The 17,809-nt window shown below is 42.7% G+C and overlaps 1 protein-coding gene across 3 annotated transcripts; it reads left to right on the top strand.

Moving 5' to 3' along the window:
• The first annotated feature begins 874 nt into the window (after positions 1 to 874).
• LOC311005636 (uncharacterized protein) lies at positions 875 to 17,791 on the top strand. 3 transcript variants are annotated; one of them, XM_083998128.1, is made up of 17 exons: positions 875 to 1,011; positions 4,080 to 4,167; positions 4,334 to 4,467; positions 4,630 to 4,708; positions 4,851 to 4,874; positions 4,998 to 5,051; positions 5,465 to 5,614; positions 6,438 to 6,501; positions 6,594 to 6,637; positions 6,743 to 6,868; positions 7,671 to 7,819; positions 8,804 to 8,912; positions 13,412 to 14,071; positions 14,165 to 14,523; positions 15,019 to 15,118; positions 16,059 to 16,158; positions 16,304 to 17,791. In XM_083998128.1, exons 3-17 carry the CDS (start codon positions 4,376 to 4,378, stop codon positions 16,378 to 16,380), a joined length of 2,187 nt encoding a protein of 728 aa, XP_083854254.1. In that variant the 5' UTR covers positions 875 to 1,011; positions 4,080 to 4,167; positions 4,334 to 4,375; the 3' UTR covers positions 16,381 to 17,791. The 3 variants fall into 3 exon arrangements, with proteins under 3 accessions (XP_083854254.1, XP_083854252.1, XP_083854253.1); XM_083998126.1 differs by having other exon boundaries at positions 15,016 to 15,118; XM_083998127.1 differs by lacking the exon at positions 4,080 to 4,167 and having other exon boundaries at positions 888 to 1,011; positions 15,016 to 15,118.
• The last annotated feature ends 18 nt before the right edge of the window (positions 17,792 to 17,809 follow it).

The following is a 17,809-nucleotide window of genomic DNA, read 5'->3' as shown; positions in this document are numbered from 1 at the left end:
ACTTTTACGTAAGTTGCTGTCTGAAGTGATTCATTTGTACCTCTGCGTTTGTGCTGTATCCTTTTTGTAATTTTGTCATTAATTTTGTCTGACACCTTTTCACATTCTTTTGAAGGAAGAAATGAAGGAAGTCTGCAATCCATCAGGACCAAAACATCAGAACAAGTATTTCCTCACCACTGCCGGCCTCACAAAACAAACCCATAGACCCCCACTTACTCTGCCCTCACTGCAACACAACTGGGCGATTCCCTGGACTCCTTTACTTAAACACTGTACGTCATGAATGTCAACTTGCACATACCTGGTCCTATACATACTGCACAGCTCTCCGTATACCGTGTACATTATTTGTTTTTGCTACTGGTTCTGCTTTTTTTTGTCTTTATTTGTATTTTTGTACCAGCACATATCCAACCATTCTTCCTTCTTGTGTTTTTCTTTTGTTGATGACTATTATTTTTCAATTCATAGTAGTGATAGAAGTGGTGGTGGCTATTATTGTTAATAATAACAATAATAGATATTTTGTTATTTATTTTTCATTTTTTATTTGCACCATAAAAATCAGGGACAATTACAAAAACAGAAATGAAACCAGAATAGTAAGTGCGGGAGAGGTTAAAAACCCTAGATGGGCTCCCCAAAAAATACACAAAGATTAAAAAACAATTCAACAACAACAACAAAAAAGAAAGCAATACAAGTGCCTTATTATAGCAAAAAGAGTCGAAATTAAAATTTGATTATGAATGTAAAGTATATTATTATTATTATTATTATTATCCATGTTTGTACTGGAAATTGAGCTTCGTATTTTATACTGAAAACCCTCGACCGGAAGTTGTCTGTGGTAACTTCTGCTACTTTGACTGTGGACACAAAAAACTGCGAAATCAAGGAGAAGGACAGCGCCCAGAATAACTGTAAACCTCTGCGAAGTGTGTGGAGCATCGCGTTGGAAATGGGACTGCGGTCACACTGCGGGTGTTGTGGGACAGTAAAACAGAGGTAGGGTCCGGCCGGGGGGCTTTTATTTCCAAGGTCAAAGCGTAAGAAATCCTGTTGTTGAATTTTTTCCTCTCTACATGGGCATGATGAGTCCGCGTCCGACGTGAAGTTGCTTTATCCTGTGATGTTGTGTCGACATTGCATTGTATCCACCAGCTGCCTCTGATTTGATTCACCCTTCCTCCCCCTGTGTTTTTTTTTTTTTTTTTAGTGTTTATAGTGAAATACTTTGGGGGTCGTGGGTGGGTTTTTTTTTCTGGGGTGGTTGGTGGGGGTCCTGGTGTGGACGGGAGAGGACTTTTTTGTGGCCTGTGATGAGCTGCCTGGGGTAGGATATGTCCAGAATACAAAATCATGGTCTCGGAGTTTTGTTTTGTTCGTTTGGTTGTTTATTGGTTAAAACTCTGTCGGTGTTTTATTTGAAGTAAAGAGCAGGACCTGGGTGTGTGTGTGTGTGTGAGTGTGTTGATCCGCCTCAGTGGCCTTGCTGCTGCCGCCGGGTCAGGAGGATAATCCAGTAATCTGGAACAGAGGTTGGTTGCATTTTATTGTAACACCATTTACTCCTCCTCATCCTCCTTCTCCTCCTCCTCTTCCTCCCTGAAACACACACCGAGACCCCTGAGTGAGGAGTCTGGATGGATGCATGGATGGATGGACACTTGTCTGGATGTGTAGTGGGGTTTAAATCTGTGTTAATTCACTCCTGCAGTCACATAGTATTTGGAAAATAGCTATTTGTTTTGATGTGATTAGGCGATTAGTAGTAGATGAGCCGATCAAAAGGAGATTAATCGCTTCTCGTTTCGATTATGATTAATTAAACTTTTGCCATCTCTAGAGTGAAACTTACTGACTCACAGACATTAGACATTTAAACCCTTTTGATGTTTGTGGCAACTGTTCAGATTGAATAACTTTTTGGTGCTGAAACTTTCCTATAATCAATCATCAGCCAGTTTGATAACTCATTAATAAGGTCATTGATTAGGAAAAACGTTGAGGATTCACTATTTTATTTTGATTTATGACATTGTAAGTTGAATATCTGTCTCTACCCTGTAATGAAGGAGGACATGCTTTATTATTTTTGTGATAGTTTATAAACTAAATAGTCAATTGAAAGATTAAAGCAGCTTGTTATGAATATAATAATTAGTGGTAGCCCCCTTCCTAAAGCCATTGACTAAATGTCAAAAGTAACCGCTGAATAAAAACAGTGCTGGGCCCAGTGAACAGGGCTATATGTGCTTGTGCATGCAGCGAGTGCATGAAAGGCTTTTTTTAAACAAAACTCCAGTCTTGTGAGGTGATTGGAAACAGTGTCCTCTTTGTTCACTCTCGCTCTGTGGAGAGGATTAATCCAGCTAATGATCTCTAATGTAAGGAAAGGGATAAAAGCACATCTGACAGAGAGGAAACCAGGCTACTGGCCCCCATTATTATTAGGCTATTATTATTAATTATCAATACTACTGGTGCCTGCAGTGCAGACCCCGTGTGTGTGTGTGGGCTGTAGTAGGTATGGCTATTTATGGGTGGGTGGGAGTGAACGGTTATGGACGGACTGAATAACTGTGATTTTTAAATTGAGGATCAAAAAAGTGCCGTGTCATTTGATTGAACGAATTTCAATCAGAGTTAGTGAGTCAATTAACATGATGCAGCAGATCTGAGTTTGTAAAGAGACTGATAGGTCGTTAGAATAAAACTAAAGAATTAAGAGTTGGTATAAAAGTCAAGATCTTGGCTTCTGGACCAATATTGACTCTTTTGTTTTTTTTAAACAATGTCCATCCTAAGGAGGGAGTGTGTATGATTAGCATCTTCCTCTGTATGTGTGTGTGTTATGATGATGACTTTGATCTTTTTAATAGCTGCCCCCCCCCCCCCCCCCCCTTCCTCCTCCTTTCTCCTTCCTCCTGACTTGAGCTCTTGTTCTTTGGCCATGTTTGGAAGAAGGTGGTGGTTGGTTGGTTGGTTGGTTGGTGGGTGTGTTGTGTGTTGTGTGTTGGGGTGTTTTATCCGTAAAGGCCTCCTGGTATGGCACCTTTTTCTTTTTCTTTTTCTTTGCCATGTTTTAAACCCCCGACCAACTGAACTGTTAATCCTCCCAGTGTGCAGCAACAGCCAAGATTAGTGGTTTAACTGGACCACTGCGTCCCCCGGGCCCACATCGTCACCGTGTGGCGGGGGGAACATAGAAAGACAGCAGGGCGTATATTTATATATATATAATAAGGCTTTGATTACATAAAACTGTAATCTGCTAGTTTTCCATCTCAACAGGTGGCGTGCTTGATCCTGTCCTGTGATAATCTGACTAATAATAATAATAATAAAGATTAATTTCTCCCCCCCCCCAGTTTTAGTGTGAGACAATGCGGAGCAGATGTCACGCGTGGCTCTGCTCATTCACAGATCCCATGTGTTAATATGGGTTTGGCTCCTGCTTGACAGATTTAGTTTGGTTTTAAGTCTGTAATCTCTTTTGTGACTAGATTAGCTCAGACACGAAACCTCTCTCTCTCTCTTCCTCTCGCTTCCTCTGACTGGGGCATCGTGTTAATCTGTTAGTTTAATACCTTATCTTGGAGCAGAAAGAAAAAGGGGGTCAAGTTTTTACACACACACACTCTCTCTCTCTCTCACACACAAACACACACACACAGCCGCCGAGGTATGGTTTTATATTGTCGGGCCAAACTTCTGTGTAGAATTTCCTGTGTAGAGTCGGCCATGAGACTTCCTGTACGCTGGTGTTGGATGTGGAGGGGGGAGGAGGAGGAGGAGGAGGAGGAGGAGGAGGAGAAGTAGGGAAGGAAGGGGAATCGACGGAGCACGAGCAGACTGTTGCAGCCTGCTGTTGTCAGCGGCGGCCACTGTGGTTGCTGCAATGCACGTCACTCAGACTTTCAACAGAACAACGTCTCTCTGTGTTGACCTTTATAATTATCAGAGTCCTTCATAATCACAGGGACGGTCAGGTACAGTGAAGGATGAGGTGACGCAGGACATTCTTGTCTAATGTCTCCTCTCTTTTTTTTTTTCTTTTTGTATGATTACAGGACATGTCTTTTGGTTTGTTGAAGCCGCAGCGCTGCTCTCAGCTCTCCAAACATGCCCCAGTAGTGTGACCATATCTCTGCTCAGCAGGTGAGCAGCAGCAGCAGCGCTCTGCCTCCTCGCCTCACCTGCTAGTTTCCATGATGTCTGCTTTGAATGTACTTTAATTGAAATAATCAGGCAGCCTTATCACAACTGAGCCCACGCTCTCTCTCTCCCTCCCTCCTCTCTCTCTCTCCCTCTCTCCCTCTCTCAGCACTGTTTGATCCAAAAGAAACGTGCCTTGTAAGGAAGCAGGATGTTCACAGGATCCACCAAACTGCCACCCACTAAAACCCCCCAGCCCGAGCGGCTGGATGAAGTGTACGCCGCCTTGCGCAGAGGCTTACAGTGAGTAAACACAGTCCACACATGCAGTGTTTGCATTGATTTCACTGGACGGCTGCCAGGAGGGGAAATCGCTGAAAACGCAGGAGGATACGCCTGCTTTTAGGTGTTTAAATGAAGAAGTTAAACAGAGGAGGTTGTGTTTCTTTTTGTTGTCATTGTCAGGTCGTACCTGCAGGTCCACCAGCTGGAGCTGGACAGTCTGGGGCAGCAGATCAGAGAGAACAAGAGGAACGGTCGTCTGGTGAGAGCCGCAGTAGTCGAACCAGTCTCACCACTACTGACTGTGATTCAGTCTTCTCTGCTGCTGCTGCTGTTGGATGTTGATGTGACACTTTGTGATGCTAAAACGTCTTCATTGTTTATCTTTTTTGTTTATGTTGCAGGGGTCCTTGTACGAGCAGGACAAGGTGAGAGTTTCATTCACACATGAGGCGTGATTTAAAGGATATTGAAACTGTTTACAGAGACAGAATGAGACCATTTGTTTTACCTTGTCAAGTGTGATCTTTTAATCGTTCTGTGTCTCGCAGCAAGTGAAAGCCATCGAGAGGTTTATGCGCCGCCTGGAGTTTCATCTCAGCAAGGTGTGTATGAATGGACCGAGTTAATGAAAAACAGTCTTGATGTTTAATGTGAAAGTAGTGACGAACCCACAGAGAGTCGTCACTTGACTCTGCTGCTTTCTACCTCGGCTCTGCGGAGCCTCAGCGCCTTTTGATGGATTGTTATGGTTTTTGTATCTGTGTTGTTTTTGTTCACTGTCACGGCTCTGTGTCTCATCACAGCGTCACAGCTTTACACGACCTTTTCAGGATCAAACAGCGGATGACTAACTGTTGAACTACAGTAAAGGGTCTGATATTCAGGAGTCAGGAGACAAAAAAAAAAAAAAAAACTGGAAAAACTGTTGTTATGATTGTGACAAATCTGATGTTTTTCAGTTCAAGTTTGTGCTACAGGCGTTTGCTTAAAGCTGTGTAATGTTTTTCTTTTCCAGGTCGACGAGCTTTACGATGCTTATTGTATACAGCGACGACTGCGTGACGGGGCGAGTAAGATGGTGGCGGCCTTTAACTCGGCCACCGGCAGCAAGGAGGCCCGAGAGAGCCTGAACGAAGCCAATAAGGGCTACAGGGAGTGTACGGAGGCAAGTGACAGAAGCTAAAAGCTATCAAGCTATCACATGTTTCTTTTTTTTTTTTCAATTCTTTTTTTATTGTGATTTTCATGGTTCACATGTTCATTTACATCTCACATTACCAATCTCATCCTTTTATCTGTAAATTACATCTGAATAGCTCAGTAATACATCCACGATTGCATTGACAATACACAGATATGGATGATTGGTCCTCCCACAATCACACAAAAGATGAAAATAATAAAATACAAACATTTAGAACGTAACTCCTTTGGCTTTGAACAAGAATGCTGGGGTGCACATCTGTTATATTAGAGGGAAAAAAATAAAATAAAAAATTAAAATACTGATGCATATGGGTTGACACAGAAAAACATAGATGATGAAAGGAAATGGATATAAAACCTGGTACTAGACAAACGATGGACGAATCGGAGTGACATATCTAATCCATTTTCCCCATCTTTTCAAAAACAGATCCTGTTTTAGTCTTATAGCAAAAGTAATTCTTTCCATTTTAAAAATGTTATAAATGATGTCAAACCACTCGTCCACTGTAGGTTTTTCTAGTTTTAGCCACTTCCTTGTTATAGCTTTCCTAGAAGCGGCACTTAAAATCTGAAACAAGTATTTGTCATTAGAGGAGACATTTTCTGATGGTAAAACTCCTAAATATAATGATACAAACTCAAAAGTCAAGCTATCACATGTTTCATCTGTTTTCCACATAGCTGCTCATTAAGTTTCTCTAAAACAACAAATCATTTAACTGACAGTTGATTTCAATGTTGGAAAATGATCAATAAGTTTGTTTTTTTTGTCTCTGTAGCACATGTGCTCACTTGAGAGCGAGTTAGAAAGCCAGATGGGAGAATTTCATGTCAAGATGAAGGGTGAGTCATTAAGTTTCTACCATCATGTGACTTCCTGCTGCTTCTTTTAGTCCAGTTCTCATTTCTCTGCCGTTTTATTCTTGATGTTTCAGGCCTCGCCGGCTTCGCGCGGCTGTGTGCGGGCGATCAGTATGAGGTAATTAACACCAGTTCAAACACAAACACAAAGACAGAGACTCTGCACTTGATCCTCAATAACTGTTTTCTGCATTCACACTTTGTTTTTCTTAACGCCCGTCAGGTCCTGATGCGTTACGGGCGTCAGCGATGGAGGCTACGAGGCCGAGTGGAGGTCAGCAACAAGCAGATATGGGACAGCGAAGAATACATTTTCCTGCCTCTCGTCACAGAGCTGCTGTCAATCAAGGTAACGAAAAGAAAAGCAACTTTTTACGGAAGACGCTCGCATGACTCAGCATTTTCTCTCTGTATTAGTTCTCTATTATTAGTCCTTATTAGTCATGAAGTTTCATTTTAAAAAAAGGCAAAGTTTCCTAAAACAGCTCTGCACTGTATTTTTTTAAACTTTTTTTTATCAAATCGTGAGCTTAGAATTATAGGGTTCTATCTCCGTTTTGGGTAGTTCCGAGATATTGAGCATCAAAGTTCCAACTCGGCTTGTGTTTTGGTTGATAGAACCTTTTTATTTTATGAATAACTAATTAAAAAAATGTTGAAAATTTAAAAATAACACCACACAGGCATTAACAGACCACTAATGCATGATATTATGCAAAAAACTCAATTTTGAATGGAAAAAATGGAGATAGAACCTTATAATTCTAAGCTCACAAAATGTTATTCAAACAGGAGTAAATGTGCATTTGTTGGTTGTTTACTGCTCTAGGATGGTGCTGCGTATATGAAATACACAATGCAGTATGTGTTCAGTGTAATAGAGTCGACGACGCGTCACATGGTTCAATTATGTGGCTCAGTGGAGGAAGAAAAAATCTATATGAGGTTTTTCACCTAAACAGGAAATGCTCGTTCTCTGTTTAGTTTTGGTCTTTCAGCGTTTGTCGACATTAATAATAATTATAATGAGAATAAGAAGAATAAGAAGATTATTATATTGGACCAAACGCTGTGACTGTGACTGTGTGTCTGTTTCTCCCACTCGTCGTCATGTCTCTTCTTCCTCTTCTCGTCTGCTTCCGGTTGTCAAGGTAACGGAGCTGAAGAGCCTGGCCAATCACGTGGTCGTCGGCAGCGTCTCCTGCGAGATGCTCGACCTGTTCTGCCCGCTGCCGCAGACGCTCGCCGTCGACATCAACGACCTCGGGACGGTGAAGCTCAACCTGGAGGTCACGTGGAGGTCAGGCAACGCAGCTGCTCCTCCTCCTCCTCCTCCTCCTCCTCCTCGTCCTCCTCCTCTTCATCATCATCCTCCTCCTCCTCCTCCTCCTCCTCCTCCTCCCTCCTTCTCCTCCTCTTCTTCCTCCCTCCTCTTCCTCCTCCTCCTCCTCTTCCTCCTCCTTGTCCTCGTCCTCCCTCCTTCTCCTCTTCTTCCTCCCTCCTCCTCCTCCTCTTCCTCCTCCTTGTCCTCGTCCTCCCTCCTTCTCCTCCTCCTCCTCCTCCTCCTCCTCCCTCCTTCTCCTCCTCCTCCTCCTCCTCCTCCCTCCTTCTCCTCCCCTTCCTCCCTCTTCTTCCTCCTCCTCCTCCTCCTCCTCCTCCTCCCTCCTCCTTTTCCTCCTCGTCCTCCTCCTCTTCCTCATCATCATCATCATCATCCTCCTCCTCCTCCCTCCTTCTTCTCGTCCTCCCTCCCTCTCCTCTTCATCTTCCTCCTCCTCCCTTCTTCTCCTCTTCCTCCCTCCTTCTCCTCCCTCCTTCTCCTTCTCCTCCTCTTCCTCATCATCCTCCTCCTCCTCATCATCCTCCTCATCATCATCCTCCTCCTCATCTTCCTCGTCCTCCCTCCCTCTTCCTCCTCCTCCTCCCTCCTTCTTCTCGTCCTCCCTCCTCCTCCTCGTCCTCCCTCTTTTACCTCCTCGTCCTCGTCCTCGTCCTCCCTTCTTCTCCTCCTCCTCGTCCTCCTCCTCCTCCTCCTCCTCCCACGGCGTCAGCTGCTCTGGTTTCTGTCATTTTAAACTGTAACATGTTTACTGAAGTGTTTTTCTCTCTCTCTCTCTGTCTCTCTCTCTCTCTCTCTCTCTCTCTCCTCTCTCTCTCTCTCTCTCTCTCTCTGTCTCTCTCTCTCTCTCTCTCTCTCTCTCCTCTCTCTCTCTCTCTCTGTCTCTCTCTGTCTCTGTCTCTCTCTCTCTCTCTCTCTCTCTCTGTCTCTCTCTGTCTCTCTCAGTCCGTTTGACAAGGACGACCAGACGTCGTCCACCAGTACGGTTTCCAAGCGGCTGCTGTCCAATCAGAGCCCTCCCGACACGCCCTCTATGCGGGAGCAGGTGTTTTATGTGAGTCACACAAACACAGACGCATTAAATCTCATTGTGTTTCTCACAACAACTCTCATCACACCAGTGTTTCACAAAGACAGACTTTAGATTCACATCGAGACTCATCTGTTTGCTATGCATTGTGGGTAAATTCAATTTTTAGTCTTAAAGGGGACATATTATGGAAATATCACTTTCTGAAATTATATCTTCCGGCCCCCAAAATGTGAGAATTGACTAAGAAATCTGTAATGTTCAGGCTCCTTAGGTTGAAATCCATGTGGTTTTATGAGCTGTTCCCTCAGTTGTCTTCCAGTGATGTAACTAGTTTTCAAATTTGCATAATCCCACCCCTACCTGAGACCGGTAGAGGGGGCGGGGCTAGCAGTGGCTCATTTGCATTTAAAGGGACAGGCACTGAAACCAGCCGTTCTGAACAGGGCTGTGATGTTTGATCCTTGGGGTATTTTGACCGAAGCATGTCACAGACACGTCTTCAAGACACCTGGGAACTATTTTATTATGTGGAAAAGGGGCATAATATGTCTCCTTTAAAAACCACAATAAAAAAACAAACATGAGTGATCACGTAGACCACATCAGACCATTTTTACTGGTAAATTCAGCAAAAGAGTGAAATGATTCAGTCAGATTTTCAAGCAGAGCTCAGAGTTTATTGTTGTTCAGCTGTTTGTTGACTGCTCTAAAAACAAACTTAAAACTACAGACAAGTCTCAAATATCTTCATGAGACCAGCTCTAGTTCATAATATGTATGAAATAAGAGTTTGTTAGGGCCTTGTGAATCAATCAAACACTGTTAACTCCTCATTTTCACCACATATACACATACATCCATAAATATATATAAAAAATACTGTCTATTTGCCATTAACTTCACTGATGGCTATTATTACTGTCATGTCATTGGCTTGTTCTATTTCAGCTGCTCTCCAACTGCTTTGTGTGTAGCAGTAGCACTGATGTGTGTGAGGATTTTCACAGACGACTGTGTGTTAGGTCGCGTGGTTGTGGGAGTGGCGTGGCTGATGCGAGGAGAATGAATGAGAGCGGTGGTGAGTTGTGTGACAGCAGCATGTACGAGCGGAGCTGTGGTCCTTGTAGCTGTTTAATAGTGGTTGAGTAGCTCCAATATGTCCCTCCTCTTCCTCACCGCGCTGAAGAGCGTGCCTCACGGCAGGCCCAGGCAGCACCACTCGCTGGTGGAGGCGTTCCACGGCGTCCCGACGGACAGGACGGCGTCCTTGCGCTGTGAACCGAGCCGCACGGCCCCTCGAGTCGCCTCAGTGCAGTCGGTGTGTTGGGATGTTGTCGTAGCTGTAGTTTAGTTGATAGTCTGTGAATACATCTGACTAAAACAAATCAGAGAAATGAAATAACCATCGGGCTGGGTATCGCCACTGATTTACTCAATCAATCTAATTCCGATTCGATTTTGTTTCATTTGGAGATATTTCAGTTTTACTACCAATTTTGCTCGGTTATGAAAGAGATTTTCACAGAACTAAGAAAGATGAAACTCTCTAACATGGTGCATTATCAAAAAAAATCAATGTTTGCATAAAGAATTGGCCCAAAAGCAGTTACATTAATGCACATTTATTTAATATAACCCACTACAGAAGTAAACGGTGCAACTCTTTTGTTGTGGGTGGTAATTGGGATCACGTAGATCTAACAGAGGAAACAAGAAATGGCGATCATCAAAAGATCGATCTAAGGATTTTAAGAATCGATATCAGATCTTTTAAATGAAGATCGATATGAATCGGAAAATCGATTTTTAAAACCCAGCCCTAAATAACAACAATTCATTAACTCAAATGTAATTTTCTGTATCTTAAATTAACTGTTGTCAATTTCCAATCAAATTCAGGATCCTGAAATGATCGTATTTAATTGACTCTTACTTGAACTTGAGCTGCTGTATCAGTTCACTCATTTTTGCTTGTATGTTAAAAAACACTAAACTTTAGACAACTGTTCATATGGTCATCTGTCATCTGTTTAGTGTGTCAAATATTAAATTAAACATAACGACTTATCACAGATTTCCCAGAAAGGTATTTGTCACATATTGCAGTGAGAACAGAGGCTAAATGAGTGGGTGGATTAAGGATTAATGAACTGTTCATCTCTCATTATGATGGAGCAAAGACGGCAAACGCTGAACTGCGAAGCTGCAAGCAGCAAATGTTTCAGTGTTGCTGCGTCTCAGCGGGTTCGGTATGAAAGAAATTAAATTTGTTACTGAAATTGAATTGGACTAATTTATCCGGTGGCTCTGAAATGTTTTCTCTTCCCGTCTCCGTTCAGGAGCAGTTTCATATCCCTGCTCGTCTCCTTGTAAACCAGCAGTATTTTATTAACAACTTACAGTGTTTGGGAAGTTAACAACAAAATAAGTCTAAATGAACTGTTGTAGAATAACATCAGGCCCAGGTGTCACCGGTTTGACTGTAAATCCAAGAGAGTCATGTTAAGTTAAAGGGATAGTTCAACATTTTGGCAAATTGGTCTATTGCCATAATCCCTATAGTCATAGCAGTAGGTCTGTTTCCTTTAATTGTCGGTGCAAGCTATTTTTAGAAAGGCGGAGCAGAGCCGTGAGCTGCTCAGAGCTACATTACGGAGGCTAATGGGATTTCTTGGTTTCCCTCATCAAACTCATCAAAAACGCAATCCAACAACTCCAAAACGCTCTGGTGGACAAGTTGTGACCTGCACATTCACCACGCTATGAGACAGTTACGAGACAGAGTTGTTTTAGAGGTAAATTCATGCAGAACTACTGATGCGCGTTGCCTTCAGGGGCAGTTTTTCAGCTAGCAGTCTCTGCATTTGCCTCTAAAACAACTATGTCTGGTAACGTTGTGTTATTATCTCATAGCGTGGTGAATGTGCAGGTCACAACTTGTCCACCAGAGCGTTTTGGAGTTGTTGGATTGTGTATTTGATGAGTTTGATGAGGGAAACCAAGAAATCCCATGAGCCTCCGTAGCGTAGCTCTGAGCAGCTCGCGGCTCTGCTCCGCCGTTCTAAAAACAGCTTGCACCGACAATGGGCTTTATGCACAGCTCCACTACTTCCTGAAATAAGACAGCTCCTTTATTTCCTGTCTTACGTTATTGGACCAATTGATTAATCCAGGTGTGCCTGACCTCACAACAACGGTCAGGCACACCTGGATTAATCAGTTGAGGGTTAGAAGCTGGCTTATTTCAGGAAGTAGTGGAGCTGTGCATAAAGCCCATTAAAGGTAACGAACCTACTGCTATGACTCCAGGGTTTATAGCAATGGGCCAATTTGCCAAAATGTTAAACTATCCCTTTAAGATAAGTCTCAGCTGCAGTTTTTACCTGCCAAAAATCTGTCCACTGCACTTTAACATTTACATTTTATTTAAATAAATCCTACTGACCTGAAACAGCAGAGCAGAGCCAGCATGAAAGCAACTTTCTTGTTCCTGCTCCACCATGAAACAGATTGTGACTTCAGCTCTGTGTCACATTTTTTTTAGCCGTGTTGTCGTGTCGGTTTCTCTGTGACCGACGGTTTGAGCAGCAGCGCAGGATTAATGAGTCTGATAACTGTGTACAAAGCCTCTCTGTCCGTCCGTCTCTGACCTGCTCCTCTCTCTGAGTTTGAGTTTGAGTTTATTTCGATCAGCAAAAAATAAATAAATAGAACCACAAAAAAACAGTTACACATCCCTCTAAAAGCAGGGCTGCATGGCTGATCGAAAGGGTCAGGGCTGAAGCTACAATAGCTTATAGATGCCCTAACCTTTACACCATATAAATATATACAGTACCTTTACATAAACAAACAAGCATACATGCGATCTACACCCATATACACACACCTACATATAATACAAATACAAAGCACAAATACAAATACCAAGCAAAAAATAGACATTTAACATTTGTCAAATCATTCCTACCTACATTTAAATCATTCATTCATGTGTTCCTTTTTTTTTTTTTTTTTCTTTCAAAAAACTTTATTGAAAGTGACCAGCACATACAAATGCAAATACCATACAATACGTTGTTGCTGGTGTAAACATCAACATAACACCGAGAGAGAACAAAACATTAACAAAGAGATGAGAGGTGAAGGAAAAAAAAGAAAAAAAAGGAGAGAGAGAGAGAAAAAAATAAAAATAATATTAGCAGCAATAAAAGTAAATAAATAGTAATAAAATAAAGAGGTGCGAGAATAAATTATCAGATTACGTAAATACCTTAAAAGTACAGCATACACTCAGAGTTTTGATCGCTTTTTTGTTCTGTGCGGGGGAAATTGTTGAAATATACTGTTCCATTTCTTTCATAAACACAGTGAAGTTTGGTTTTTTGCTTGTGAATTTACATTTGTGAATGTGAAATTTAGCTAACAGTAAAATCAGATTAATAAGAAAAAAAGCATCCTCATTTTTACAGCTGTGTTCATTCATGTGTTCCTCCTCCTCCTCCTCCTCCTCCTCCTAGTCTCTGCTGAAGCGTCAGGGGGAAATGGAGAACGGGACAGTCTGGTCCAACTCCTCCGAGTCCTCCGACGACTCGTCCAGCCCGGCGCTGGCTCATCACGCCCAGCGGCTGACGGCCTCCAACATGCTGCAGACCCCCACCACCCCCACCCCCACCCCCACCACCACTCTCACCAGTCCGCTGTCCCTCACGCCGCACAAGTCCAGCGCGTCGACGCCGTCGCTGTCGTCCAACCAGGAGGAGGACGAGACCGAAGCCTCCTCGGAGGTCTTCGCCCCGCAGAGGGACGCGGTGCCCAACGGCCACCTGCAGACCCCCTGCTCTCGCGGCCGCCACGCCGGCGCCGGCGAGAGCATCCCAGACTGTACCGCGACCGACAGGGCGTCCGTCCAGTCGGCCGACCTCTCCGAGACCTCGGTGGACCTGAGCTGCTCGTTCCCGGACGTCTCGTCGTCGGAACATCCGGTGTCGTTGGAGGAGGAGACGACAACGTTGGAGAGCAGCGTCCCACAGGTGTGTGTTTCTACAGAGGATGTGAAGGAGGATCAGCGGCGTGAGGAGACGCAGGACAGAGCCACTGAGACGGGAGGAGGAAGCCGCCAGGGAGAAGCAGCAGAGAAACTCCCGCAGCTGAAACAAGCGGGGGACGCTCCGACGACGGTGAGCGGAGCGGCGGCGGCAGCGGCGTTGTTTTAGTCTGATGTGTCGATAGAGATTCGTGTTGTTTTGACTCCTGCGTTTGTTTTTCCACAGGTTCCTTTTCCTACTTCCTCTAGTTTCACTCAGGAAGTCGAAACAGCGCTGGAAAGCTTCGACTTTCTCAACTGCTCCGACCTTGAGGAGGAGGAAGAGGAGAAGGAAGAGGAAGAGGAGAAGGAGGAGGTGGTGGTGGAGGAGAAGGAGAAGGAGAAGGTTGTGGAGGTGGAGGAGAAGAAGGAAGCTGAGCAACAAGAAGAAGAGGAGGAGGAAGGAGAGAAGGAGGAGGAGAAGGAGAAGGAGAAGGAAAATGGGCCAAATGAAGAGGACCAAAACAAAGTGGAGGAAGAGAAAACACAGGAAGAAGAAAAGGTGGTGGAGGAGAAGAAAGAAGATAATTTCTACTCTGGAGGAAGGTCAGGGTCACAAACTGGACACTTTTTTTTTTTTCATGTTGTCCTCTAATAGTTACTGTTGCGTTACATTTCTGCCTCAAATTCCTAATGTGCAGCCAAATATGGTTCAAATCTGCATAATTTTTTATATTTTTGTGGATATTTCTAGGAACACTTTAGGCCCATTGTGCATATTCTGATGATTATCTCAGAAAAACCAAAAAAAACCAAATTATTTTAGTTCAGATTTCAAGGTTTTTCAAATACTCAACACAGCACAATTGCATAGAAAACGCCCCAGATTATTTTAATATGACAAAAAGATGCAGCCACAGTAAAAACACCAGTGTGGATCTGTCAGTGTGGAATAAGATATGGATAATAATATTTAGATGTAATAGATAAGATAAGATCTCTTCACATCAAGTGGCTCAGTGAGGTTTGAACAGATGTGTGTGTCTGTGTGTTTGTGTGTGTTCACTGTCACATCAGTCGACTGTTTGTGTCTCTCAGCAGTGACGATGATGATGAGGAGGAAGGAGGAGGCCTTGACATCCTCATGGAGGCGCCAGAAGGATTTAGGAACTCAGATGAAGATCGTTTCTCTGAATCACAGGTAAACAGAGAACAGGTGCTTCAGTATATAACTGTACTGGTAACTATGATATTAATATCTGTAGAAACGTAGTATAATAGATATTGTGTTATTAATACATGTTAGGTTATGTGTTATTAATTCTGTTATCACACTCTTTCCACCTCCTCACACTTGTAGATAATTGAGTTACTTCAATCGCTTGTTACATGAGTCAATGACGTGATGCAACCCAATGTCAAGTGGTGTTACCAGTATTTTTTCATAAAAATCTGACAGGATTATATATATATATATATACAGGAAAATAAATCTGGATTCAAATGTGGAATAAATGCAGTTCACTTTTGCAAATGCAACACTACGTTTCTTGACAATTTTTACATAATTTGTCACATTATTTAGAAGAAAAGCCATGGTTGTAGGATATGTCCTGCTCAGTATTGTCAAAATGCATTAAAATGTAAATACTGAAATACAGCAAAAAATCTATTTGAATTTAAAGTTTTCAGAAGAAAATATGGTAACACTTTATAATAAGTACACACTATTAAGCATTAGTTAATAAATACTGAATTCTTCATTTATAACGCATGAATATTCATTAGTATGTAGTTTATAAATACAGTTAGTGCTTATAAATGATGAGTGAAACATTTTTAACTGTGTTTATAAACTACATACTAATGAGTATTCATGTGTTATAAAATAATAAATATTTATCAATCTTTGGTGGTTACACCATTTGACATTTTCAGGGCATTCAGTCTTTTCTTTAAAAAAGGTGCATGTCAACACAAAATGTACATTGAACAAATCTGATGCATGCTTTTAAACATTTTTTTAAAGATATTTCTCAATTTCTTATCTTGCCAACTTTATTTGTCACTGACCCACATAGGTTTTCTGACTTTGTCTTTTTTTTATACTAACCCCACTCTCTTTTTTCTTTTCTCAAAAGGAGTCGAGTGTGGACGACGTGCAGGACTTGGGGCAGATAGAGATGCCCGAGGAGGTGAAGGAGGAGGAACCCAGTGAGGAAAAGGGAGATGGTGGACACGGTGAGAGGAGCGTCTAGTCTAGTGCCTTGTTTTTCAGAGAGACAGACATTGATCATGTGACACGCCGCCCCCCCCCCCCCCCCCCCCCCCAGCTGGTGGCGTGAGGAGGACTTTGTTAATTTTCCGCGGTTCTTAATCTTTTCAGGAGACGACGACGACACAACACATGATCAAGAGGAGGCCCCCTCCGCGCCCAGCCACTTGGCCACTACCGTCTTTTAAATGACGCAGTGGAGTTGTAACTAAAGCATTTGTCCCACTCCCGATCCGATCCACTCCACTCCACGCCGTCTCCCTCCCCCCCCTCCTGCACCGAGGGACCAGAGGCCTTGAGGGTTTTCCACTTACTGCTCAGACAAACAAGCTCCTCCATTACGATGGACGGAGTTTGTGCACACATTTGCCTTGTTCTGACCAAGAACGATAAAAAAAAAAAAAAAAAAAACCTCCTGGGTTTCTGCATCTCAAGTCATGACTGAAAAACCCACACACACACACGCACACACACTTCTCCCTTCATACGTCCTCGCTCCTTCAACACACACTGGGGTTTTGCCTGGGTTTAAGTGGGATACCACATAAGTTTACACTTTCATAAACTGTTCCTGTCATGTGAAAATTCAATGTCCAAAATGTCCAAAAGCATTTCAGGAACAGCTAAAAGCGGCGGCCTTGTTTTTGGCTTTATTACAGACAGTGCTTTTTTGTTTTTGTTTTAAAGTGATCTTATAATTTTGAAATGGTTTTATAAGTCCAGGATGCATTTCCTCAGAAGAACACAATCACTTAACCGAGTTACATGTCAAGGTTTTTGTCGAAACCATCAGTATTTACAGACGTTGAAAACCCCCTGTTGAGGTTTATGATATTTCAGTGTTAAATTAGCATCCAGCCCAGAGCTGTTTCACTGTCAGCAGGACAGGAAAAGATTTCATGAGCATGTGATGTTTGTCTGAAGATTTTTATCGACATGAGGTCATTTCCAAAGCAGGAATGTTCCCTGAGAAACCAACAGGATATTTTCATTTTAGGGATCTGAGGCGGATAATGAGAATATTCAGAGTGATACATGATTAAGCTTCAAAGCTGAGTAACAAACACACATTATGTAAGAGAACATGAATAGAAACACTTGAAGGAAAACAAGGCAGGGTTTCTCTTCAAAACTCACTTTGGTTCATTTTCTTTTTTTACAAACATGGAAACAATCTGCAGTGTAAAACCTATATTTAAACGTGCATGTGTAGCTGCCTCACACTGCCAGCATGTCTGTATGGAAAAGCTCATCCGATCAGTTTAAAGTGTGTAAGCTAGGCTCCTTTTGTCAGGAAGCCACTGGGTCCTGTAGCTGTGTACAAAAGCTTCCTCACGGGGGCGCCATAGTCTTTCAGCATCATTTGCTTTTTACGTCGTCGTTCTACGAAAGCCTCGTCATTCAGAAAGTGCCTCAAGTGACAGATGGGAAGGTTTTAAATGCCAGAGCAGGAGAGATCAGGCAAAAAGATTAACAGTGTTTATTTTCTGAATTACTTTAAGAGTGTGCACAATAAGAGATATTTACTGTTTCATATAAAGAATTGTATATGTCTTGAAATGTTAAAATGTTTATGTTCAGAAATGTTTAAACTTTATAAAGGTTTCTTTGGAAGTA

The sequence above is a fragment of the Trachurus trachurus genome (assembly GCF_905171665.1).
Source record: "Trachurus trachurus genome assembly, chromosome: 3".
Classification (NCBI taxonomy): Eukaryota; Metazoa; Chordata; class Actinopteri; order Carangiformes; family Carangidae; genus Trachurus; species Trachurus trachurus.
Note: the sequence above shows the minus strand (reverse complement) of the source record. Positions and strands in the feature narration are given on the sequence as shown.

Bases quoted from the DNA above. Each gene is read 5' to 3' on its own strand.
- LOC311005636 (XM_083998126.1), top strand. From the start codon at position 4,376: ATGTTCACAGGATCCACCAAACTGCCACCCACTAAAACCCCCCAGCCC. The intron at 4,468-4,629 runs GTGAGTAAACAC...TGTCATTGTCAG, and splicing joins GCCTTGCGCAGAGGCTTACA to GTCGTACCTGCAGGTCCACC. The intron at 7,820-8,803 runs GTCAGGCAACGC...TGTCTCTCTCAG, and splicing joins AACCTGGAGGTCACGTGGAG to TCCGTTTGACAAGGACGACC.